At 48.2% G+C, this 25257-nt stretch overlaps 1 protein-coding gene across 1 annotated transcript in view; it reads right to left on the reverse strand.

The window, feature by feature from the left end:
* The window catches only part of MEAK7 (MTOR associated protein, eak-7 homolog), a 30021-nt gene continuing 4764 nt past the window's right edge, over nucleotides 1-25257 (reverse strand). Inside the window, exons 3-9 of the mRNA XM_003922807.3 lie at nucleotides 22070-22247; nucleotides 19148-19378; nucleotides 11423-11567; nucleotides 8806-9234; nucleotides 4512-4630; nucleotides 2795-2974; nucleotides 1-2318 (exon numbers count right to left, since the gene is read on the reverse strand). Coding sequence (XP_003922856.1) covers nucleotides 2205-2318; nucleotides 2795-2974; nucleotides 4512-4630; nucleotides 8806-9234; nucleotides 11423-11567; nucleotides 19148-19378; nucleotides 22070-22222 — 1371 coding nt within the window. The 5' untranslated portion in view covers nucleotides 22223-22247 and the 3' untranslated portion in view covers nucleotides 1-2204. The remainder of the gene's footprint in view (nucleotides 2319-2794; nucleotides 2975-4511; nucleotides 4631-8805; nucleotides 9235-11422; nucleotides 11568-19147; nucleotides 19379-22069; nucleotides 22248-25257) is intronic.

Raw genomic sequence — 25257 nt, forward strand, 5'->3', positions numbered from 1 at the left:
AGACCTTTCACTGTTTTAATTTTTTTTTAACTGAGGTGTCATAGGGGTTTAATAGTGAGGTATTTAATTGTATTTTTATATTTAAAAAAAATCCAAAACAAAGTGACAACAGGGACCTAATTCTTTGGACTTACGGTGGAGATGTCTGAGGATCCCAGTGTTCTATACCTGCTAACCTGTCAGGAAGGTCACAACATTCCCCACAAGCCATGAAAAATCAGCTAAGGAAAATCGAGCATGACTAAATCCTTGTCTGCACCAGGCTCCTGCCCCTCCACATGCTGTCTGAGCATGCACTTTTCTTTTGAAGGCCAATTTACGAGGCCTTCTGCCTGAGTCAGGGGTGTTGCTAATGGAAGATCTGATGAAATTCCTAGCAGAAAATACAGAACCTGCAAAATACAAAGAGCTCAGTTTCCTATGGCTTATAATCAAGGCAAACTATATAATAAGAGGTTGTATTTTCATCAGAGATGCAAAAGGTCAAAGCTTACGGCAAAAGACAAAAGGAAGAGGTATGTATCTTAGACACAAGCTCGCGGTGCCTGTAAGTGGGGAATTCTCATGGCCAGCTGGTGACACACCACGTGTTGTTTTCCAGAAGTGGGTAGATGGCAGCTCTGCTGACCCAGCAACCACCTACACGATCTTCAGCATTTCAGGATCACTGGAGCTTGTTTAAAGGGAGTCTACATTGCTGAGTTTCCCACTGCTGCATCCCCCTTGGGAGCAGCCCTGGGTAAATGGCCGCACTGACAGCTGTGACTCAGGCACTGGTTCCCGGAGCTCTACAACCCAGGCCAGCACAGAGGCTGAGGCAGCTGTGACTCAGCCACTAGTTCCCGGTAGTCTGGAACTCAGGCTGGTTACTCACCACTGATTTATGGGATGGACCACTTATGTATTTATCAATCAAGTTCCCAAACTTAGGGCACCCAGTATCCCTCGCCTTGAAGTTAGCAAAAGAACCACAAATTTGCTTGTCTGCAGACAGATCTCCCAACTTCCCCATCTGATCATGACACAGATTGATTTAAAAAGCAGCTGAGAGGTTAGGTGCTGTGGCTCATGCCTGTAATCCCAGCACTTTTGGGAGACCAAGGCGGGTGGATCACCCGAGGTCAGGAGTTCGAGACCAGCCTGGCCAACGTGGCGAAAATCCATCTCTACTAAAAATACATAAAAAATTAGCCAGGCATGGTGGTGCGTGCCTGTAATCCCAGCTACTGGGGGGCTGAGGCAGGAGGATGACTTGAAACTGGGAGGTAGAGGTTACAGTGTGTCACTGCACTCCATCCTGGGCAACAGAGTGAGACGCCATCTCAAAAAAAAAAAAAAAAAAAAAAAAAAAAAAAAAAAAAAGGAAGGAAAGAAAAGCAGCTGAGAGAACTGGGTGTGGAACCTTAATTACAAACACCTTCTGAGGACTCATGCCACCACCAAACCATGTTACCTCGAAGTCTCCCACGTCCATTTCCCCATTTTAAACAGTTCATGCTTTGAAATACAGAGCTCCCACGCCCTTGGAAGCTGTCCCTAGAAAGCGCTGAGATTCTCATCCAGATGCCTCTGTCCCTTACCCTTCAGAACAGACCATCAGGGCCACTTCTAACAAGGATGGCCCAAGTGAGGCTATATGAACCCAAGTGGGAGGAACCCCCTCCGCCACAGAGACAAGTTTCGCTCCCAACAAACGCTAATGCAAGCAGCATTCCCTAATCCCAGCAGAATTCCCTAATGCCAGCAGGGGGTCTGAAAGGTCTCAGCTGCTTAGGATTTCATTGGTAGAACTCAGCTACTCAGGAGGCTGAGGCAGGAGAATTGCCTGAACCCAGGAGCCGGAAGTTGCGGTGAGCAGAGATCGTGTCACTGCACTCCAGCCTGGGTAACAAGAGCGAAACTCCGTCTCAAAAAAAAAAAAAAAAAGATTCATTTACTAATTTGACACGTAAGATTACTGGGAGAGATCCTGAGAGTGACCCTGTACGGCAAAAAAGGACATAAACATCTATTTCTGGGAGATATACCCATCAGTCAGGACATGGCTTCAGAGGGCATTTTCTTGGCACATCTGGGACTACCTGGTCATGACTTGTGTGGTACTCTATTGCAGTTAAACCGTGGGGGAGGGAAGAGGGACCACAGGCAGTGCCCTCCACCCAGAGAAATCCAGGTTCTGGCTCCAAGAAGGCTCAGGCGGCTCCTCACTCATCATCTGGGACTTCCCGGAGCCCTTCACTGTGGCGTGGCCGCCCACTGATCTCCAGCAGGGCCTGGGCCTCGGGGTCCGCGTCCAGGATGCTCTTGTTGCCCTTGGCCTTGAAAAAAGAAGAAAGGGTGGGTGTGTTCTGTGATGGCCCAACAACAGTCAGCGGCTTCCTGCTCGTTTTCCAGTCTTCTCGGCTCTGGTTCCCCCAAGGCCCCTCCCACTCTGGGATTCAATGGCTAGGTGGGTAGGAGGTGTTACAGGAAGGTCAGGGGCCAACAGCAACTCAGGTGTGGAACCAGGGAAGGAGAAGGAACCCCAGACCTTCCTCCTCTTGCAGACGGGCAGAGAGAATGAAGAGCCCTCTGGGCTCACGTTTGGGGATGCTCCCCTTCCCAGGGCGGCTCCACTAAACAACCCACGAACTAGCCATGCACCTCCCAGATGCAAGCCAGCACCAGCTGCCAGGATCAAATTTGGGATAAACGATCTGCAGATAGAAGAGTAAAAGGGGTAACAGCAATAAAATGCAGAAAGGCCCCCAGGCTCAAGCTGCCATCATGGGATGCAGAGGATGGCGCCACTCACCATCTGCGCCTCCGAGGGGTCTCCCACCGCCCACACCTCCATCTTATCAAACTGGAAGTTCTCCTGGGCCGACAGCTGCGGGCTGTTGTACGTGGTACACGTGGGCTTGGCTCTGCTGTGTCCTTTCCCGAAATCAACATCCACCCAAAGCCCAAAGTAATTGTGCTGCCCCCCCATGCCCTGTGAAGGAAGCCAGGACAGAGAACAGCATCAGCAACTCCTCAGGGTCTGCAACATCAGATACCACAAGCCAGCCTCTCGCCCTGAGTGCCAGCTGAGACAGGGTGGGTGAGTGGTGCATGCAATCATCTTGTTTTCCCTAACTAAAATATATCAATTGCTGCCATTTACGTATCCCATGCAAAGTCACTACAACAGTCATCCATGGCTCCAGACGCCCACCCCATGGCTCTTTCTCAAGAGGCTTTGCTGGCTGAAAGCCCAAGTGATGCCAGAGAATTAAACATATTAAATACATACATACACAGAAAGAGACCTCTAGGGCCCAGAGCCCTGCCCAGTTAAGATAAGGGGAGAGGCGGACACCGAAACTGACATGGCAAACCCCGTGTCAGGGCCCAGTGCTCCCACTTCTGGGCAGCAATCCTCATCCCAAGACAGCCTGGAAAACTCAGCTCCAAGTGTGTGGCTTACAGGATGCAGAGGCAGACCCAGAGGCGGACGCAAACCTCTGTGCCTTTCACGCCCAGTCACACACCTGGGCTCTGATTTTCTGAGCTGTTCAACCTTGCCCCACCCAGAACCTCCTCTGGTCCCTGGTAGGCCTGGAACACCCAGCACACCCTGGTTCTGACCTTGGGCAACAAAAGACCCAAGGACACTGTCCGAGTTGACACTCGGAGCTGCTCTGTCCCTTGGGGTCAATGACAAGTGACGACCAGGGCCTGCTGGGTGCTGTCTGTGAGGCTGGCACCCTCACCCCAGCCGCCACCAGACTGCCCTTTCCAGAAGGTGCCAGGTGTTCTAGGTGGTCCGGCCACACCCCTCCCTCTCCCAGGGTGGCGGGGCGTTGAGCCTGGGAAAGACACTGGTCCCTTTAGCGGACCAAGGGGGAACAGCCTTCTCTGCCCTCAGCTCTGTACACACAGAGCTGGATTTTCCCGGTAAGAGCTTTTCATCAAGCAGCAGAGGAAAGAAAGTGGCAGGGGAGCTGGCAGGAGCAAGCTGAGGCTCGGCGTGAATGCTCCCCCAGCTCCTGCCCTCGGCCCTGCCTGGACCGTGTTCACCCTGCTCCCTGCACCTGGCCTAGGCTTCCCCCGCTTCCCCTTCTTCCTGTAACAAGTCACCAAGCTGAAATGAGGGCTGGACAGGAGCCACAGTCACCCCCACTGGGGCCTTACATGCTGTCTCATGAGCTGCCAGCTGTCCAATCCCCAGTCCCATTCCCCACCGTCCAGCACTCCTAGGTATGAGGCAGGCCAGCGATGCCCCCAGACAGGTTATCCCTAGCCACAGAGGCCACAAACCAATCATCTGAGGGCCACAAAAATGGGCCAAGTGTGCCATCTGCACACAAACCACTGGGAAGCCCCAGCAGAGGCCACATCCTTCTGGAGACGGAAGGAAGGGTACATGGCGTGTGTGAAGAGCTGAATGCCATGCGCTCTGCCCTGATCTGTGGAGCTGAGCTTCAGGGTCAACAGCTTCATGGGGGGACATGACCAAGGCGAGACCACCATGCTCTGCCCAGCCTCACCAGTCCGTTTGGGATCGTCTGCTGTCCATGGTTCAAGTACATGTAGTGGTCGTTGTAGCCCGTGTGTGTGTACACGGCCATGCTGGGGCAGATGGAGAACAGGAAGCATCTGTTGTCCCCTGAAAGTGACCAGAGAGCAAAACAAACAGGATCGGTGTCCGAGTCGGGCCCAGAGAGCCAGAAATGCTGGTGAGCTGCGGCTCAGGAAGCAACGTGGCCAAGACCCCTCACCCATGTCCAGGTGTCAGCAGATCAGCGTTTAGGACGAGCTGCTGGGGACCCAGGTAGATGAACTGGGGGTGCAGGGATTAAAGGACAGCTAATAAGGAATGGGACATCTTTTAGCTCTGGCCAGGGGAGCAGAGATCAGAACTGCCCTTTCCAGAAGATGCCAGGTATTCTTGGTGGTCTGGCCACACCCCTTCCTCTCCCCAGGGTGTCTGCTGCAATCAGTTCAGGCTGGCCAAGCACATCCAAGCCAGAAAGAAACGGCTTCCTTTAGCTTATGAGCGAGAGGCAGGCGGTCACTCCACAGAGCCTGCCCCATCAGGCAGGGGACACTGCATAGGGCTGTCCCCAGCCTGAAAGAACGTACCATGCAGATAGAGAAAAGCTGCAAATGCAGAGCTGCCCCAGGGGGCACAGCCTGGGAAAGGTGGTTGTCTACCCTCGCCCGCATGTGTGGGGAACACACAGGCCCTTAAAAGACAAGTACCAGTCAAAACTCTGGAAACTATGGGGTCCCCAGTCTCAGAGACTCCTTCACTCCGTAAGTACCTCAGCACTAAGGAGAGGGCTGGAGGCCAGGCCTCACCCTCAGGGAGCTCCCAGCAGGGGGGCGCTTCCCTCCGAGTTTTGAGGACTTAGCCCCGAAGGGCTGCCTGCCTCGACACCAGCACAAACGTCACAACAAGCAGAAAAGGTTGCAGAAAAACAAGCTCATGGGAATTTGGGGTTGGGCTATTCATCAAGTGGGAAAGAAGTCACAGGAAGCAAACTGGGGGCACAATGCAGGAACACAGATCAGAAGAGGGCACCGAGACCCGAAGGTCGGAAGAGGACGTCGGCCCGAGCGAGCAAGTGGGGCCCGTAGAATGCAGGCTGACGACGCCCCCAGCCTCCAATCTAGACAGATCCCTGGGGAGCCTCTGCCATCAGGGTCGGGGAGGCTTCTGGGAGGCCACGTCGAAGGTCGAGAGGAGGCCCTGAAACAGAGCTGGCTGGCGCAAGAGCCCCATGGAGAAGGGATCCCATGAGGACAAGGTGCGGGACAGGGAGGGAACAGCGGGGCTTGAGAGCGTCAGGTGAAGGAAGGAGGGCCTTTAGGCTAGAAAGTTCCACCGGAACCGGGTAAGAGAAGGGCTTGACTCTGGGCTACAGACTCAGGCTTGCTTCACTGGGCTTCAGCAGCCCCAGTGGGTTGAGGGCAGGTTTAGACACCACTGTGAACGGCTCGGTCACAACTGACTGCATCGACCCCGCCCCACCCTCCCGCACTGGACTTCAGACAGGCGGCCTTTTGCTTTGTAATCCTAAGCCTGTCATACTTCGAAGCAAAGTCGCAGGGCCACTGAGTTTAGGCCTTGGCTGTGATGGATCCCGATGGCCCTGGGGGTGGAAGCATCATTCCCCAGGATACAGGACAACGACCTGAGAACTTAGGATTATGTGCAAAAAAAAAGTCACACCCGAAGTAAGGGCCCCTTATCTCATTCCCATAAAACGATACTCAGCCATGCCGCCCTCACCACCTGCTGCCTGCCCACACAGCATGGTTTTGTGTAATTCTGGTAACTGAGGCCCAGAAAATTAATCAGTCACCTTGCCCAGGGTCAGAGCTAGGACTCAAAACCCTGTGTTTAATCCAAAGCCTTGGGCCTTTTCAACTACTGCACAGAAAACACAAGCAAAAAGGTTCTAAGTATAATACATTCTTCTTTCCTCAGATAAAAATACTCTGATGAAAACAGTCCTTTAAAAATCTTTACAGCCAGGCGCGGTGGCTCAAGCCTGTAATCCCAGCACTTTGGGAGGCCGAGGCGGGTGGATCACGAGGTCAAGAGATCGAGACCAGCCTGGTCAACATGATGAAACCCCGTCTCTACTAAAAATACAAAAAATTAGCTGGGCATGGTGGCGTGTGCCTGTAATCCCAGCTACTCAGGAGGCTGAGGCAGGAGAATTGCCTGAACCCAGGAGGCGGAGGTTGCGGTGAGCCGAGATCGTGCCATTGCACTCCAGCCTGGGTTAACAAGAGCGAAACTCCATCTCAAAAAAAAAAAAAAAAAAAATCTTTACAAAGCCAGATTGCCCTGCAGTGAACAGTCCTCTGTACTCAACGGTGGCGGGGGGGTGGGTGGGGGGCACCCTCCCCAGCATTTGCTTTCACTGTTTGCCCCACAGCAATTAAATCACTTAAAGTCTCAGACTTTACAGGTCACTATTTCCAGGACAAGCGGACAGCCCCTCTCTGAACTTGACCCAAAGTCCATGGATTTGCACCTGCGTGGTGTAAGGCTGCCCTCTGCTGTTATTTCATGAGTATGGACACAAATAACCTCAGGTTTGAAAACTTGGCCACTGTCTTTTTCCACAAGCTCAGGAAGATGAAGTCTGCTTGTTAATAAAACATGAAGAATCCATCTGAAATTAATATGAATCCATCTGAAATTAACATGAAAGGCCCTGAAGCTATGGACAGCTTTAACTTGATCATGATGCTCAGGGTTTTTCCATATCCTACAGCTGAGCCTTCGGCCATGCAACAAGGCAGAGCAATGTGTCATTTCCTGGAGCCTGAGGCTGGGCTGGTGGGCACACGCCCCATGCCCATGACACGGAGGCAGGGAGAGCTGGGTGTGTAGAAGACAGTGGCCGTGGCAAGGCTGAGGCTGCTGTCTCTAGAAAGGCCCACTGCAGGGCTGGCCCTGGACTGGGCACCCGGAAACTTTGATTTGGAGAAGGTTCCCAACATTTCCAGAACTAAGAAAAAGACCTAGAACATCCTGAAACCTAAAAATAAATCAAACCCTAGAAACAATGGGATCTAGGAGACAGAGGCACCCAACCCCTACCTGATAATCCGTCCTCTCTGTCCCAGCCAGATGCCACCAGCCTTTGCTAAAAGCTCTCCCGCAGTGGCACTGACACCTGGACACAGTTCCTGGCCTCCAGAACCTCTGCCTGGTAGAGAGATGATGACGATTCCAGAGGTGTGGGATAAGATACAGGATGTATGGGGGGATGTTGAAGGCAAACCCTGGGGATGGTGGCCCACCCTCGAGTACAGAGGACAGCCCACTGATGGGCGGTGCATCTCAACACTTCAAAAACTTATTATTTATTTATTTAGAGACAGAGTCTTGCTCTGTTGCCTAGGCTGGAGTGCAGTGGCACCATCTAGGCTTACTGCAACCTCCATCTCCCAGGTTCAAGCGATTCTCATGCCTCAGCCACCCAAGTAGCTGGGATTACAGGCATGCACCACCATGTCCAACTAATTTTTGTACTTTCAGTAGAAATGGAGTTTCACCACACTGGCCAGGCTGGTCTCAAACACCTGACCTTAAGTGATCCACCTGACTTGCCCTCCCAAAGTGCTGTGATCACAGGCTTGAGCCATGGCACCCAATCTTATTATTTTATTTTTTTTAAAGACAGAGATGAGGTCTCACTATGTTGCCCATGCTGGTCTCAAACTCCTGGGCCCGAGTGATCCCCCAGCCTTGGCCTCCCAAAATGCTAGGATTCCAGATGTGAACCACTGTGCCTGGCCTATGTTTATAAATGTTTTTCAAGGATATTTTCATCAGAGTATCCTTCCTTGAGCGAAGAAGAATTTACTTAGAGCCTTTTATCCAGTGCATTCAAGATCATGCAGAAAGCTTCCAAATTCCAACCAGCAAACACCCGTTGGGACAGGGGCAGGGGCAAGGGCGAGGGCCGGAAGGCCCAGGGAAAGAAAATGTCTGATCTGAACAAATCAGCATCTCCTGGACCCTTCCCGGCAAGTCATCTGTGGCTTGACTTCTCCCACCCCCTATAGACCTGGTGCCGTGTAATAACTGGGCCTTGTGTTCTCACTTGAAAACTGGGAGTCACAAGGCCTGTCCTGAAGAACCGTGATGTCATAACCACCACAAAGAAGCATCACATTTCCCCATCACCCTGACTGTGTCTAGAGAAACACTTGGAGAGGATGGGAGAACTCTATTTAGCATCCACCCTCTGCCTTTCTCCAAAGCTCTTTGCCCATGCTGTGCCACCCCTCGAGGTTCAGGTCACCAAGTCTTACCTTGAAACTGAGGCTTAACCTCCCAGGAGCAGGAGGCAAATCCACCGAACACGTGCTTGTCATGGTCCTCGAGGACGGCCACACAGGGCCCCCGGTGAGCGATGTGGCCACAGAGCTGGGAAAAGCTGTGTCCGTGGAGCTCGGATGAGAAGAGCAGGCGCCAGCGGTGCTGCTGCTCCCGAGGCAGGTGGGCATTGATGTATACGACAGAGAGGACGTCCAGGATGCTCTCAAAATGCCTGCCCTGGTCCACTTGACGCTCAGGAATCAGGGTAGTCAGATCAAGGGATGAGCTCAGGATGAGAAGACCCTTGCGAATGACCACACTCAGAAATGTGGCCACGTGGGGGACCCTGAACACCCAGTCCTCGATCACAGCTCGGTCACAGTCACAGTCCAGCCACTGGGGCCCCAGAAGCCTCTCGCCATCTAGGGGAAGGGGACAGTCAGCATGAGCGGGGCTGTTCCCGTACAGATACTATCTACACCCTCACTGACCAACGTGGGAGCCGCAAGCCACGCCCAACTACTGAGCACAGAAAATGGGGCTCGTTTGAATTGAGATGTGCTGTAAGTGTAGAAGGGTCACCTGATTTCAAAGACTTGGTATGAAAAGAGAACGTAAAATAATCTCCATGCTTAAAAATTCATTACCTTTCAAATTGTATTTAGGACACATTAGACCCCGTTGTCCCTGTTTCTTTTTACTCTTTTAATGTGGTCCCCAGAAAAACGAAAATTTCACACGAGACTTGCTTTCTCTATTGACCAGCACTGATCTCAACAATCTGACTTCAGCATTTTTCTCTGTTCTCCAAGCAGCATTTCAGAGGCCCTTGAGAGGGCAGTGCCCTGGCAATGGGGCTGGAATGGACACCTGAGCTATCCCTGGGGCTGCTCATCGGCGGGTGTCTGTCCTGCCGAGGCCATTGGAAGGGCACTGTTCCCAGCAAGTCAGGGGGCTGGCAGGCCACTTACTGGGACTCCTGTAGCTTATCTGGGAAGAACAGGTTTCATTCACCGCTAACCACGCTTCCTCATGCAGCACTTGGAGCCTATTTTCCACTCCTCACTCACTAAGAGTGGGGGTGACGGGTAAGAGCGTAGAAGCACGCAGCCAGGGTTCCAGCAGCCCAGATCCACACCCAGGCTCAGGAACGGCATGATCTTGGCAAGGTCTTCGCCTCTCCGTGCCTCAGTTTCCTCAGGTGTAAAATGGAGGTAGGCCCAGAACCTGCCCCACGTTGTTATTCTAAGGACCAGAGGAGCTTTTCCATTTTCGGCTCTTGAGGACACAAGGTCTCCATTTACAGCTATCAGAATTCCCAACCTAGGGGAAATCTGAATCTAAGCTGAAATAACATTTTGTCTAACCTAAGCCCACTTTATTAAGCAGGAAAGGTAAAACTACTACCCAACTGACATTTTGAAATTCCTATTGTTTCTATTGATTTTTCAGACAGTTTCATTTTTCATTACCTATAAACTACTTGAAATCTTAAGGATAATTTTAATCATCTGAATTAACTTTCTTTAACAACAACTTCAATTTTTATTTTCATTATTCTTCTTTAAAGCATACTAGACAGATGAACAGTTTACCTATAGATGATTTACTGATAACTTACTTCTAAAATTCCTTCCAAGTTCCAAATACCTCATCTAAATTAATTTCTGAAATATAACGTATTTTCAAGCTGTACTTTAAAATCTGGCTTTAAGACAAAAGAGTAACACATTTATAAAGTAAGTCTGCTTTGCAAAGTGATTTGCCATAAGGTTTTTTTTAATCCCAAGTAAATTTAAATATATATTGCTTCTCACCCACCAACAGCAGACTACACATTCTTCTCAAATGTGCTTTAAGCATTATCCAGAAGTGACCATATTAGAGGCCACGTGATGCATCAAGAAATTTTAAATGACTGAAATCATACATCATGAAATGAAATTAAAAATCAATACTACCAGGCAATTTGAGGAATTCACAGGCATGGAGAAATTAAATAACACACTTTTACACAGCCAATAGGCCAAAGGAAAAAATCCTAAGGGATGTCAGAAAATATTGAGACCAATGAAAATAAAAACATAACCTACCAAAACTTATGGCATGCAGCTAAGGCAGCGCTGAAAGGGAAATGTGCAGCTGCAAACGCTTATTTGAAAAAGAAGATCTCAAATCAATAACCTAACAGTCTACCTTAAGAAGCTACAGAAACACCAAACAAATTTAAAGCGAACAGAAGGAAGAAAATCAAAGCTAGGGCAAAATAAACCAGAAACTAGAAAGACAACAGAAAATGTAATGAAACTAAACACTGGCTCCTCAGAAAGAACCAACAAAAATATGAAAAACTTTTAGCCAAACTAAGAGGAAAAAGGGACAAGACACGAATTATTCAAATCAGTAACGGAAGTGGGGACATCACTACTGCTTTTGGGAAAATAAGGAGAATTGTTTAAAAACATGGCAACAAAGTAGAAAAGCTAGAAGGACGTTCGAGGGCTCACGGCTTCTGGCTTCAAAGCTTTACTACACAGCTACAGGAACAGAGACAGCGGGTACCACCCCACGGCAAAGGCTGAAGCCACCGAATCCACCACCCACACTTGCCTTGCAGCTTCATCTCAGAGAGCAGCTGAGCAGCCAGCACCTGCACCCGTGGGGAGGGCCCTGGGGCTTCCTTCCCAGTCCAGCCTCTCAGCTCCTGTCTGTGGCTTAGCACGTGCACCACAGAGCCAAGCAGATCCTCTGTGAACTTAAGATCACATTTTACCATTAAAAACAGTTTCACCGTAACCTGAGACCTACGTCACGTGCCCGTGGAGAAGGGCAGTTTTCTTTAATGCCAACTATGATGAACCACAGTGTGGGGAGAGGTCATGCAATGTGAGTAGCTATTCAGTTTTCTTTTCTGGTTTTTATTTATTTTATTTATTTATTTTTGAGATGGAGTCTTGCTCTGTCACCCAGGCTGGAGTGCAGTGGCATGATCTCGGCTCACTGCAACCTCCACCTCCCAGGTTCAAGCAATTTCCTGCCACAGCTTCCTAAGTAGCTGGGATTATAGGTGCCCGCCACCACACAGGGCTATTTTTTGTATTTTCAGTAGAGATGGGCTTTCACCATCTTGGCCAGGCTGGTCTTCAACTACTGACCCTATGATATACCTGCCTCAACCTCCCAGAGTGCTGAGATTACAGGTGTGAGCCACTGCACCCAGCCGCTACTAATTTTTCTAATGATACGCTTGGCTGGCCTAGAAGTTTTTCCAAAGCCTTCATCCAGGAGTTCTGACTTCAGCCCAACAGCACTGGGTTTTAGGGCTCGCTGAGGGTGGGCACCTCCACAATGCCTGCTGTCTTCACTGCTCAAACCAACAGGGCGATTTGCTGAGGCCCAGGAGCTCCCTGCTCCAGAAAATCCCTGATCTTCTCAAAGTTGGTTGAGAGCTAAGGTTTATTTTGCTATACGACTTTTTTCTGCAGTTTTACTTGCTTCCAACAAGGAAGGCAACTTGTCCTTCTCCCTGAGGACCGAGGGCAGGCCACTGCTTTCTGGAGCTGGGGCTGGCTTCCAGCAGGGAGGGAGAGTTTGAGATTCTCCGGCTTCTAAGATGGCAGAGGGCAGTCTCCAGCCTGGGCCCCACTCCTAGGAAAGTGGTTGAATTGAGGTTTTGTCTTAAAAATTCTCCTTGACGACTAAAACTTCAGATTACCAACCAACTAGTCTTACCTTCTCCTTACCATTACGGCGCTCAGAAACCGTGCCAACTGCGTGAGCGTTTGTTTCTTGTGCTGTTTTGTTTATTTGCGGTTTATCTTTTTGTCGTTTCTGTCTCTTTCCCATTTGGTTTGACCAACTCTACCTGACTTGGGCGAATACAAGGCAAAGTTCCAAATCACGGGGCGGGGCGGGGGTGCGCGGCGGGCAGGCTCTGAATTGGCTAAATCCCCACAGCTGGGAAAGAGAGAGAGAGGCAATAACAAGGCCACCAAAAGGAAAAAAGAGGATGACAAGCCGGGCGCGGTGGCTCAAGCCTGTAATCCCAGCACTTTGGGAGGCCGAGGCGGGTGGATCACGAGGTCGAGAGATCGAGACCATCCTGGTCAACATGGTGAAACCCCGTCTCTACTAAAAATACAAAACATTAGCTGGGCATGGTGGCACGTGCCTGTAATCCCAGCTACTCAGGAGGCTGAGGCAGGAGAATTGCCTGAACCCAGGAGGCGGAGGTTGCGGTGAGCCGAGATCGCGCCATCGCACTCCAGCCTGGGTAACAAGAGCGAAACTCCATCTCAAAAAAAAAAAAAAAAAAAAAAAAAAGAGGATGACTACCTGAGGGACTTGATTTCCATAACCTTTGGTAGCCAAGCCCGAACAGAAAGGCCCGTGGCAGCTGCCCCCTGCTGTTGCTCAGTGGCTACGTTTCTGCTTTTTCACCACAACAGCCGGAGTTTGGTTCTTACATCAAATTCTGTCTAGTTTGATGTTTGTGTTACTTTTGAAATATGAGTCATTTGTCCCAGGTAAAATACGACAGTGAGAGATTGAAAATGATGCTTTTAAGAGCTCAATGGTTAAAGTCAGCTTAATTAAAAGCTGGCATCTAACATATGTTTATGTGTATTTATATTTAAAGGGACATCATGCTTTCTTCTCTCCTTGGGTCTTGTTTTTTGAGAAAAAAAATACTTGCTTCCCTCTCAGTCAACTGAGTTTTCTCCACTCACTTCTGCAGACCTCTCATTCCCCTGGCCACCCTCCACTGTATGAAGGACCTAAAATAACTTCTAACAGCCTGGCATTCCTTAAAGAAAACAGAGAAGGTGTCAGACTCCTTTATTCTTTTCTTTTCTTTTTTGAGATGGAGTTTTGCTCTTGTTGCCCAAGCTGGAGTGCAATGTGTGATCTCAGCTCACTGCAACCTCCGCCTCCCGGGTTCCAGCGATTATCTTGCCTCAGCCTCCCAAGTAGCTGGGATTACAGGCATGTACCACCACACCCAGCTAATTTTTTTATTTTTAGTAGAAACGGGGTTTCACCATTTTAGCCTGGCTGGTCTCGAACTCCTGGCCTCAGATGATCCACCCACCTCAAGTACTAGGCTTGCAGGTGTGAGTCACTGCACCTGGCCCCAGACTCCTTTTTGAGAGAAATTTGTTTTTCTTTATGGAAACCGGAAAGTATCAATAGACCAGTTCCTCTCAGATCTTAAACTGCTTGCTTTTGTACTCTGTTACCTGATTTTTCTTTTGGTCTAAAATAGTTATTACTACTTGGGCTACTCTTTAATAAAACCAAAAGTTGGTTTATTGAAAACGTCAACAAAAATCTGAAAAACCTTTAGCTAGACTAAAAGAAAAAAAGATGACTGAAATTATTCAAATCAGAAATGGAAGTGGGGGGCTGGGCACAGTGGTTCACTTTAGGAGGCCAAGGCAGGTGGATCACTTGAGGTCAGGAGTTCAAGACCAGCCTGGCCAATGTGCTGAAAGCCTGTCCCTCCTAAAAATACAAATATTAACTTTAGGAGGCCAAGGTGGGAGGATAGCTTGAGGTCAGGAGATTGCGACTAGCCTGGCCAACTTGAGAACCCATCTCTACTAAAAGTACAAAAATTAGCCAGGTGTGATGGTGTGCAACTGTAATCCCACCTACTTGGGATGCTGAAGTAGGAGAATTGTTTGAGCCTGGGAGGTGGAAGTTGCAGTAAGTAGGTATCACTGTACTCCGGCCTGGGCAACAGAGTGAGATCCTCTCTTAAAAAAAATATATATATATAAATCAATTAATTAATTATATACAGAAATTAGCCAGGCATGGTGGTGGGCAACTGTAATCCCAGCTACTCAGGAGGCTAGGGCAGGAGAATCACTTGAACCCGGGAGACAGAGGTTGCAGTGAGCCAAGATTGTGCCACTACACTCCTTCCTGGGTAACAGAGTAAGACTCTGTCTCAAAAACAAAAACAAAACAAAACAAAAGAAAAAAGAAAGAAAGAAAAGAAAGGTGGGGGCCAGGGGCAGTGGTTCACACCAGTAATCCTAACACTTTGGGAGGCCAAGGCAGATGGACTGCCTGAGCTCAGGAGTTCAAGACCAGCGTGGCCAACATGATGAAACCTCGTCTCTACTAAAAATACAAAAAATTAGCCGGGTGTGGAGGCACACACCTGCAGTCCCAGCTACTCAAGAGGCTGAGGCAGGAGAATAGCTTGACCCAGGGAGGTGGAGGCTGCAGATCACACCACTGCACTCCACCCTGGGCGACAGAGCAAAGCTCTGTCGTCTCCAAAAAAAAAAAAAAGAAAGAAAGAAAAGAAAAAGAAATTGAAGTGGGGACATCATTACTGCCTTTGGGAAAATAAGGACTATTTTTATTTTTAAATAAACCAACAAACTGCATAATAGAAGAAGGTTCGTGGGCTCACCCTTTGTGGTTTCAAAGCCTAACTACACAGCCACAGTAATGGAGACGGCCGGTGCCACGCTACCGCACGGAGTCTCAATCACCGAGTCCACACATACCTGCCTTACAGCTGCATCTCAGAGAGCAGCTGGACAGCCAGCACCTGGCAAGTTTAAGATAAAAAGGGTGCATCTTGAATACTTAAATGTCTTCATTGCAAAATGTACTGCAAACGCATTACGGGGCCCAGTCCTTTGATCTCTCTTTCTGGAGACCGAGGATTCAATGTGGGCTCCTCCCAGAGTTCCGAGGCCCAGTTAAAACATAGGGACTAAACTGAAAACCACCTATCTAAATAAAATTGCTCTCCTTATAAAATCCTATGGTAGATTTCTATAATTTTACGTTTGGTTTGGCATCCATTTTAAGTATCCTTCTAACACACTGACACATACTATCTTTCTCTACTTTGAGATATAAATTTCACTATCCAACTTTCACCTGAGTTGTTCCTTTAATGTGCAAATTTAGGGCTATCTAGCTGACAGCCTGGAGTCATGACGCAGGTTATCAAGACATTGGAAGTTTCAAATAGAAAAAAAATAAAAGGGGTCCTTGTAAATATGTAAGATCTACTTCTGTGTATCTAATACATTTATATGCTGTATATACAATGTCCCACTACCAAAAATACAATGAGCTCTAATTAATTGGCTTAAAGAAAAAGAGAAAAACACTTAAATACTTTATCAGAAAAATAGAAACTTTAAGCCCAAATGCCTTTTCAAGTTCACATGACTTCAGTGAATTTTTTTTTTTTTTGAAAGCAAGTGTCATTCTTGTTGCCCAGACTGGAGTACAATGGCACGATCTCGGTTCACTACAACTGCCACCTCCCATGTTCAAGCAATTCCCCTGCCTCAGCCTCCTGCGTAGCTGGGATTACAGGTGTGTGCCACCAAACCCAGCTAATTTTCATAGTTTTAATAGAGACAGGGTTCCACCATGTTGGCCAGGCTGGTCTCGAACTCCTGGCCTCAGGTGATCCACCTGCCTCGACTTCCCAAAGCATTGGGATTACAGGTGTGACCCATCACATCCGGCCATAATTTCAGTGAATCTTACTAAGTTGGTTTTTAAATTATTGGTAAAATAAAATAAGAAATGTCTTTAGAATAGCCAACATATTGTTTACATTTGTTGGTCACGCAGTTTTATACTTATCTTGCTAGACATTATAACATGTCAAAATTTGGCATGAAGGTTATAAAGCTATAAATGCAGCCCAAAAGAGAATTATCGTTGTGTAATTTTTTAATAAATAAGGCATTTAATATTGTTGGTTTAATGAAAATAACTAAATCCTCACTTATTGGCAAAATAAAGCATGTACATTTATTTAACCTTAAGGTTATTACTTAGACAAACAACTGAAATTCACAGGCTATAAAAATGGTTAACAGGTCATTTCCTTGGGAGGTAAAATAAAACAAAATGGTTAACAGGGAAATAACCGTAAATGATGACTATCATCATTTTCATAAGCACTCTAGGTAAACTATTTTTTAAAATCAGGTAAATGGAATGAATGCTTGTAAACAAACTTGTCATATAATTTAGAGTCTAAACTTACATCGAATAAAATAATATTCATTAATGTTGGTCATTTCTAAATCTTTTGAAGAAATTATTCAAAAACTTTTTTCTAAAAAATGTGTTCTTGGCCACGTGCAGTGGCTCACACCTGTAATCCCAGCACTTTGGGAGGCCAAGGCAGGTAGATCACCTGAGGTCAGGAGTTTGAGGCCAGCCTGGCCAACACGGCAAAACCCCGCCTCTACTAAAAATACAAAAATTAGCTGGGCATGGTGGCATGTAGTCCCAGCTACTCAGGGGGCTGAATTGCTTGCACCTGGGAGACAGGTTGCAGTGAGCTTAGATCGCACTATTGCACTCCATCCTGGGCAGCAGGAGTGAAACTCTGTCTCAAAAACAAAAGTCGTCTTTAAGAAAAATAATTTTAATCTAATTCAAAGGTTATTTATGAAATAAGGTGAAAGGAATCAGTAAGTAAGAGACGTAAAGAAAGTTGAAGTTATAGTTCTTACAGTTCTATAAAGAGGTACTCTTGGTAAGAAAAGTTAAATCATTTTATATGGGAAAGAATCCTGTATGGTAAATTTTTTTGTCCTCGAATAACATGACTGTTTATTTAAGAAAGTGAAATGTGAAGGATAAAACAGGAAGTTCAAGCCTGTCATCCATTTTTGGTGTAAGTCATAAGGTTTGTATAAAGATAACATGGCCGGGCACAGTGGCACACACCTGTAATTCCAGCACTTTGTGAGGCTGAGGCGGGAGGATCACCTAAGGCCAGGAGTCTGAGACTAACTTGGCCAACATGATGAAATCCCATCTCTACTAAAAATATAAAAATTCTCTGGGCATGGTGGTACATGCCTGTGGTCCCAGCTACTTGGGAGGCTGAGGCAGGACAATCTCTTCAACGTGGAAGGCAGAAGTTGCAGTGAGCTGAGATCACGCCACTGCACTCCAGCCTGGGCGACAGATCAAGACTGAAGCCTCAAATTTTTTCCGGGCTATAAGTCTTCAAAATAACATTCCGTTTTTTTCCTTTTTTCTCTTCCTTTCTCCCGCTCATTGTTCCAAATGGAAATCACTGACAATTAAGCTGTGCTCTTCCTAAAGCCCTGAGAACTAAAGCTGGACAACTTAGACTTTGAAATGACAACAACCTATTTACATACATCACCATTCCCACACCTGCCTACTGATATGCAGACTTCAGAGTAATAATGGCCTGTATCTGTTTTCCGGTACTGTCTTCCCCTTTTTGTTTTTTGGGTTGTTTTTCTCTCTTCCTCCCCCCCCCCACCCCCACTACTTTTTCTTCATGGGACATTAGACTGCACAGCCTGCTTTTGAGCTTCCCTAACAACGTGGGCCCTATCTGACTAGGAATAAACCATTCTGGCCATGACAGGTCAGACAGGCCCTGACGCTCATTTCCTCTAAAATGCTTTCTCCCAAAGATTTGTCAAAGACAAAGGGGAAAAAATGTGAAAGAAAAATAAAAACTCAGGACTCCATTCACTCTGCCACAAGGAAAAATTACACTAAAAGCTGAGTCATGCAAGAAATTGCCTTTTCTTTTATTCCTAAGTAGAGAGCTACAGATAAATGGTTTAAAATCTCCACAGCTGGCCGGTGCAGTGGCTCACACCTGTAATCCCAGCACTTTGGGAGGCTGAGGCAGGCAGATCACCTGAGCTCAGGAGTTTGGGACCAGCCTGGCCAATGTGGTGAAACCCCTCCTCTACTAAAAATCAAAAAATCAGGAGGGTCGTGGTGGTGCATGCCTGTAGTCCCAGCTACTCAGGCGGCTGAGGCAGGAGAATTGCTTAAACCCCAGAGGCAGAAGCTGCAGTGAGCCAATATCACCTCACTCCATTCTAGCCTGAAAGACAGATCAAAACTCCAGCTCAAAAAATTAACAAATAAATCAATAAATAAAACAAAATCTCCACAGGTAATGACTATGCTCACCTGATCGTATGTCAAGTGCCGATTTACTGAGCACAAGACAGATACATATTGACTACTCCCTGCCTGCTCCCTTCCTCTTGCAAAATGTGGATTCAGTCATGGGACCAGACCCTCCCTCTTTCCCCTGCAGCCTGCTTTTCTCTTTAAATCCTGAAGCGCTCAAAATCATCTTTAGAGAAAGGCACAGACCTCACTCCCAGACATGCCCTCAATCTTGGCACAACAAACTTCAATCGACTGAGACCCATCTCAGATACCTATTGGTTTACTCCTCCATCTGCTGTGTAACTGGCCTCTACCCCCGACCTATGGTTCCCAAGACTGCTGAGGAGGCTGCAAAGGGCCTCGCGGTCTCACTACCTTTTGGACTTCTCTAGCCTTCACGGGACCTTCTGCGGCAGAAATCATTTTCACAATCATGAGACTCTTCTCGTCGGAGCTTCCTTTCAACAGGTGGGACATGGATGCTGTGAACTGCTCCTGGGACACGTTCTCACTGGGTCCCTTCGTCTTCCCCGTCAGGTCAACCCTCCGCATGCCATCATACAACCTGGTGACCATCTCCGAGGGAAGAGCTTCCCCGACGTGGTTCTGTTAGGGACAAGCAGAAAAAAATGGTTAGATAGCACATGAGGTGAACTTGGTAGTGTTGTAGAAGTTATCAAGAAATTATTTTAGGCAGAAAGAGAGGAAAAGGGAGGGGTCCTTGGGAAATTTTCATCTTTTAAAGAAAAAGTTTCTTATAAAGCCCCTGCTCTTAGAGCCAGGCCAGCAACCTTTGATATGCAAATGTAGGCCATCAGAAACTGGGTCCACTTAACATGGTACTTCCCTTCTTGCCCTTTCCCCACGTTCCTGACAACATGCCCACCCCCACATATCCCCACATGTGTAGAACATCCACGGCACCCTGCATTTGCATATCAAAAGGCTAGGGTGGGACGGTCAGCTTTTTCATGGCTACCTGAATGACATACCTAGTGAAACCAATGCCCTGAGCCCTATGCAAATCAGACAGCTCCTCCAGCCTCTGCATATAAACCTGGCTGATGTCTACCATACTTGGGGACCTCTTCTTTTGGCTTTGGAGTCCCCCCTCTCTGTACGGGGGAGCCTCTTCCTTCCTTCTTGCCTGTTAAACTCTCTGCTCCTTGAAATGACTCCACGTGCGTTCATATCGTTTCATCTAAATCGGCGTGAGGAAGGAGAACGCTGGTGTTCCTCCAGTCACCAGAGCCGTCGCAGTAGTGTCCCAGGAAAGTAAGCAGGGGGCCAAGACCAACCTCGGCCACTTCACAATGCCACCGACACTGGAAATGCTCCTGCATCTCCAGGGCAGTGTGCTGTCACCTAAGAGCCTCACACCACCCAAGCATCCTGGGTGCGGCTCACCTTGGCCATCAGACGCTCCACAGTCTGCTCCCATCCTGCCTCCAAACTCTCCGCCTCCTCATTCCTGCCTCTGGCCACCGTCTGATCTTCACTCTGCTCTGAACGTCATCTTCATTCTAGATTCTAGCAGGTGCTGTTTGCATGTCTGAATTTATTAACATATGTAACATATGGCTGTGCATAGCTAATCTGGTCTCTATATTAGGGGTTTCCAAATATATCAGCTTTTACTTCCTATCCATGTCCCTTGGGCTCAATATGCATTTTTCATTCATTCTTATTTCAGTTTTAAATTTAGTTTGTTGGGGGTTTTTTGAGACAGGGTCTCCTCTGTCACCCAGGATGGAGTGCGGTGGCTCAATCACAGCTCACTGCAGCCTAGGCCTCAGAGGCTCAATGGATCTGCCTACCTCAGCCTCCTGAGTGGCTGAGATGACAGGCGCATGCCACCACACTCAGCTAATTTTTGTATTTTTTTGTAGAGATAGGGTCTTGCTGTATTGCCTGGGCTAGTCTCAAACTCCTGGGCTCCAGTGATCCTCCTGCCTTGGCTTCCCAAAGTGCTGGGATTACAGGTGTGAGCCACTGTACCCAGCCTATTTAATTCTTAATGCCTGGATGAAAACATCATTTTCCTTTTTGGCTCCAGCATCAAATCTGCTTTGGTCATGGATTGACAACGAAATGGAAAGAGCGAGCAAATCACAAACCGATCACATCCTGCACAGCAGGGTCTGCGAGCTCGGCTCTCCCGTAACAAACAGATGTGTGGACACTGCTTGTCCCAGCATCGGCATTCAGCAGCACTTGTAAGGCAGGCTTCCGCCCTCTCCACTCAAAAACAGCACCCCTATTTTGGTCAATGTCTGCAAAGTTCTACCGGAAAAGCATTCTCTCATCCTTTCCCAAAGGAAACTTCATTCCATCACCAAGGTCTTCTGAGGAACTCTTTGCCGTATTTATCGGGACATTACCACCCGCTCTACAGTCAAGTCTGAAATGGGCCTGGCTGGTTCTGCTCGTTCCCACAGGCCTACTGGGGCGCTTCTGATCTAGTGGAGCCGCACACACGAATGCACACACGTGCACAACACATGCACACACAACCACACGGCTGTGGCCCAGATAACCTCCCTGGCCAGTTTCCTCATCTGCTCGCACTCTGCACATTCTCCAAGAGGAAGCAGGCTGCTAGGATGGCTGCCTGGACTGCCAGGAGGGTGAGCTGACGGCATCTCCTTGTCAGTGTCTTGCCTCAGTCTGAGCACTCAAACCTGCAGTTTAGAGTCCCAGGCAACGGAGCAACGTACGGACAAATGGGCAGTTTCAACTCCCTGCAACATGAACACTGAGTCTGAAATGTCATTGTTAGAAATTTGACAAAATTCCTAGACGTCGAGGACATACACATTCTAGAGGCAAAGGGGCACCTGACACATCATGGTTCCTGGACCTCCGAGTCTACGAGGGCAGACCCATCTCTGTCTCCCCATCTCTGCGAGGGCACTTAGGAGAGACGAGGTTAAAGACACACAGGAAGCAGGCTATCTCCTCTGATGTTAATCTCAAGTCAGAAATGTCCCCAAAACGGCGTATAAATCATTATCTACTCCAGTTTCCTTTTGTACAGATAAGAGACTATAGATTTCAACAAGGCAGAGGGATGTGTTTAGACACTGTCTACAGCCATTTCACACAGATATGGCAGAGCAGAGGCCACATCGCTCACAAAGACAAAACTAGGTCAAATCTGGCCCTTTACAGAAAACCAACTTTTTAGTGTTGCCATCCACTGCATTACAAAAGCAAGAAAGCAGATTCTGGCCTGAGGACCACAGGGTGCAGGCCCCTACTCCCAGCTACACGTGAACCACTGCTGGTTACTCTTGCCTGCAGTGCCTTCAGAGAGAAGGATCTGGACGAGGTATTCGGGCTGTCTGTATCTGATGACAGAGCATCGAACAACTGATCGATCTCGGCCTGTTCCTCAGGAAGAAACTGTGAACGAAAGCTCTGCCCTGCACGGCTCCTGCTGTTACCCATCTCTCCAGGTATCTGGCAGAATTCTCTGCAGAAGGAAAAGACGCAACGTTAGAAAAATCAAAATTTAATCATCACAGAAAATAAATATTGATAATTATATGGTCAGGTTAATACATTCTGATTTAGATGCAAAGTGTAGCTAAAACATATCAGAGCTACACAGTATTGGGTTTGGGGTTTTGTTTTGTGTTGCTAAGGCGGGATCTCACTCTGCTGATCAGGCTGCAGTGCAGTGGCACCATCACAGCTCTCTGGAGCCTCAACCTCCTGGGCTCAGGCGATCCTCCCCATTCAGCCTCCTGAGTAGCTGGGACTACAAGACCACACCATGATTCCTAGCTAATTATTTTTGTCTGTCTTCTGTAGAATTGGAGTCTTGCTGTGTTGCCCAGGCTGGTCTCCACCTTCTGGCCTGAAGTGATTCTCCTGCCTTAGCCTCCCAAAGTGTTGGGATTAGAGGTGTGAAGCACTATGCCTGGCTAATACTGTTTCAATGTGGCAGAAATTAATAGTTGATACAGACGAAGCTGGAAAAGCCCATCCTGACTCCCATGACCTACTGAGACACACTCATAATTGTCAAAAACTCCAAGTTTATTTCAGAACACAGTGCCCAAGCTAATATAATCAAAGGCAGAACAAAAAACAATCTGTATTTTAATTAATCTAAATATTCATTTTTTTTTTTTAATTTGAGATAAAGTCTCGCTCTGTAGCCCAGGCTGGAGTGCAGTGGAGCAATCTGGGCTCACTACAACCTCCGCTTCCTGTGTTCAAGCGATTCCCCTGCCTCAGCCTCCTGAGTAACTGGGATTACAGGAGCGCACCACCACGCCCGGCTAATTTTTGTATTTTTGGTAGAGACGGGTTGGTCAGGCTGGTTCTGAACTCCTGACCTCGTGATTTACCTGCCTCAACCTCCCAAAGTGCTGGGATTATAGGCCTGAGCCACTGCGCCTGGCCTAAATAGTCACTCTTTAAAACCGGAGCTGGAAAAAACATGTATCGAAGGCTGAACAATCACATGTAGTTAAATAAACTCACCTTGAGAATACTGCTACACAGTAGTTGGGAAGCTTTTCCTTTGTGGTCCTGGCTCTGCCTCCTCCTAGCTGTGTAGTCTTAGGCAAGCTACTGAAACTCTCCCTGCCTCAGTTTCCCCATTTGTAAAGCAGCAGGAGTCACAGTTCAGCCAGCCTCAGAAGACAGCCGCGATAATCAACCAAGTCAACCAAAGCAATGGGCCGAGACGCGCCCGGCGCCAGTGGTGCCTGTATGACCCCAGCCCGCGGGCTGCATCTGTTTCAGGCACTGGAGGAGCATTAGCAGAGACTGGCACCAACGGCAGGTGACCTGGGGTCTTGTTCACTGTCACAAACCTCATTATAGGAAAAGGTCAAGTGCCAAGAAATTGGGGAACTCAAACAAAAGAGCATGGTTAGAAATGAAAAAAAAACCTCCTAAGAGGTAAGGCGCTGTGACTGTTCATTCCTGGCCCTGGACGTTTTCTGGAAACCCAGTGTCAATGAGACTGCTGGAGAGACAACCACACTCTCCCGCACAGACAACTCGATAAACAAAGTCACTGCAACAGCAAATTATCTCCCAAGGGATTCAGCCAGAGAGAGAAGGGCCATGCTGCTAGGGTGGGGCATGAGCCACGGTCCCCATCAAGACCTGACAATTCAAACCCTCAAAGGATAACAGGGTACGGTCAGGATCTCTCTTCTTTTTATTGAGATGAGATTCACCTAACATAAAATTAATCATTCTAAAGTGTGCAGTGGCATTCAGTACACTCACAATGTTGTGCGACCAGCACAGTTCCAAAACATTCTCATCACCCTCAAAGAAAATCCTCTGCCTGTGAGCCACTCCTCTCATTCCTCCCTCCCACATCCCCTGGCAATCACCCGTCTATTTTCTGTCCCTGTGAATTTCTGTATTCTGGATGCTTCACATAAATGGAATTATATGGCTGGGCATGGTAGCTCACACCTACAATCCCAGCACTTTGGGAGGCACGGTGGCTCACATCTGCAATCCCAGCACTTCGGGAGGCCAAGGCAAGAGAATCACTTGAGCCCAGGAGTGTGAAACCAGCCTGATCAACACAGCAAGCCCTCATCTCTACTAAAAATTTATTAAAAACGAGCCAGGCACAATGGCATGTGCTTACAGTCCTAGCTGCCCCCAAGGCTGAGGTGGGAGGACGGCTTGAGCACAGGTGGTCAAGGCTGCAGTGAGCTGTCATCATGCCGCTACATTCCAGCCTGGGTAAAAGCAAGACCCCATCTCTAAAATAATAATAATAAATGGCATTATATGATACCTAGCCTTTTGAGACTGTCTCTCTTCATTTGGCATCACGTTTTTGAGGCTCACTTATGTTGTAGCATGGGTCAGCATTCCACTCCTTTTTATGGCTCGTTAGTATTTTGTTGTATGGACGGACCACATTTTGCTTATCCATCATGAGCTGATGGACACTTCTGGCCCTTATCAACAGTGCTGCAATGAACATCTGTGTACCTGAGTCCCTCTGTTCCCATTTCCAGCACAGACACCTAGGAGTGGACATGCTGGGTCACATGGTCATTCTGTGTTTAACATTCTGAGGGCTGCCACGGCGCTCCCCACGTCATACTCACATCAGCAAGGCATGAGCTTCTCGTCTCCCCACGCCGCCACTAAAGCGTGTTATTGCCCTGCCTTTTACATGCCAGCCACTCTCGCAGGGCACAGGCATTTGACAGGCTTCACTGCAAAGGTACCCCCTGCACAGGAAGTCTCCAGTGGGGGGCTCCTTGGAAGCGGACAAGGGTGCACTATGCAGAGACAGGCTGGAAACCCGACCCAGCTTGGGGCTCTCCCCCACGCCCCATCTGATCTCACTGCTTCCCCTCCTCAAGTTTCACAGAAGCAGGAGAGCCAAGAAGGACAGCCTCCAGCCCAAACTCAATCTCTACTCAGTGGTGCGTCTCCAGCTCTGAAACAGAGGGGCCGCGCCAGCTGAGTCCGGGCCCTGCAGGGAC

This window comes from Saimiri boliviensis, chromosome 1 (genome assembly GCF_048565385.1).
Source record: "Saimiri boliviensis isolate mSaiBol1 chromosome 1, mSaiBol1.pri, whole genome shotgun sequence".
Lineage (NCBI taxonomy): Eukaryota > Metazoa > Chordata > Mammalia > Primates > Cebidae > Saimiri > Saimiri boliviensis.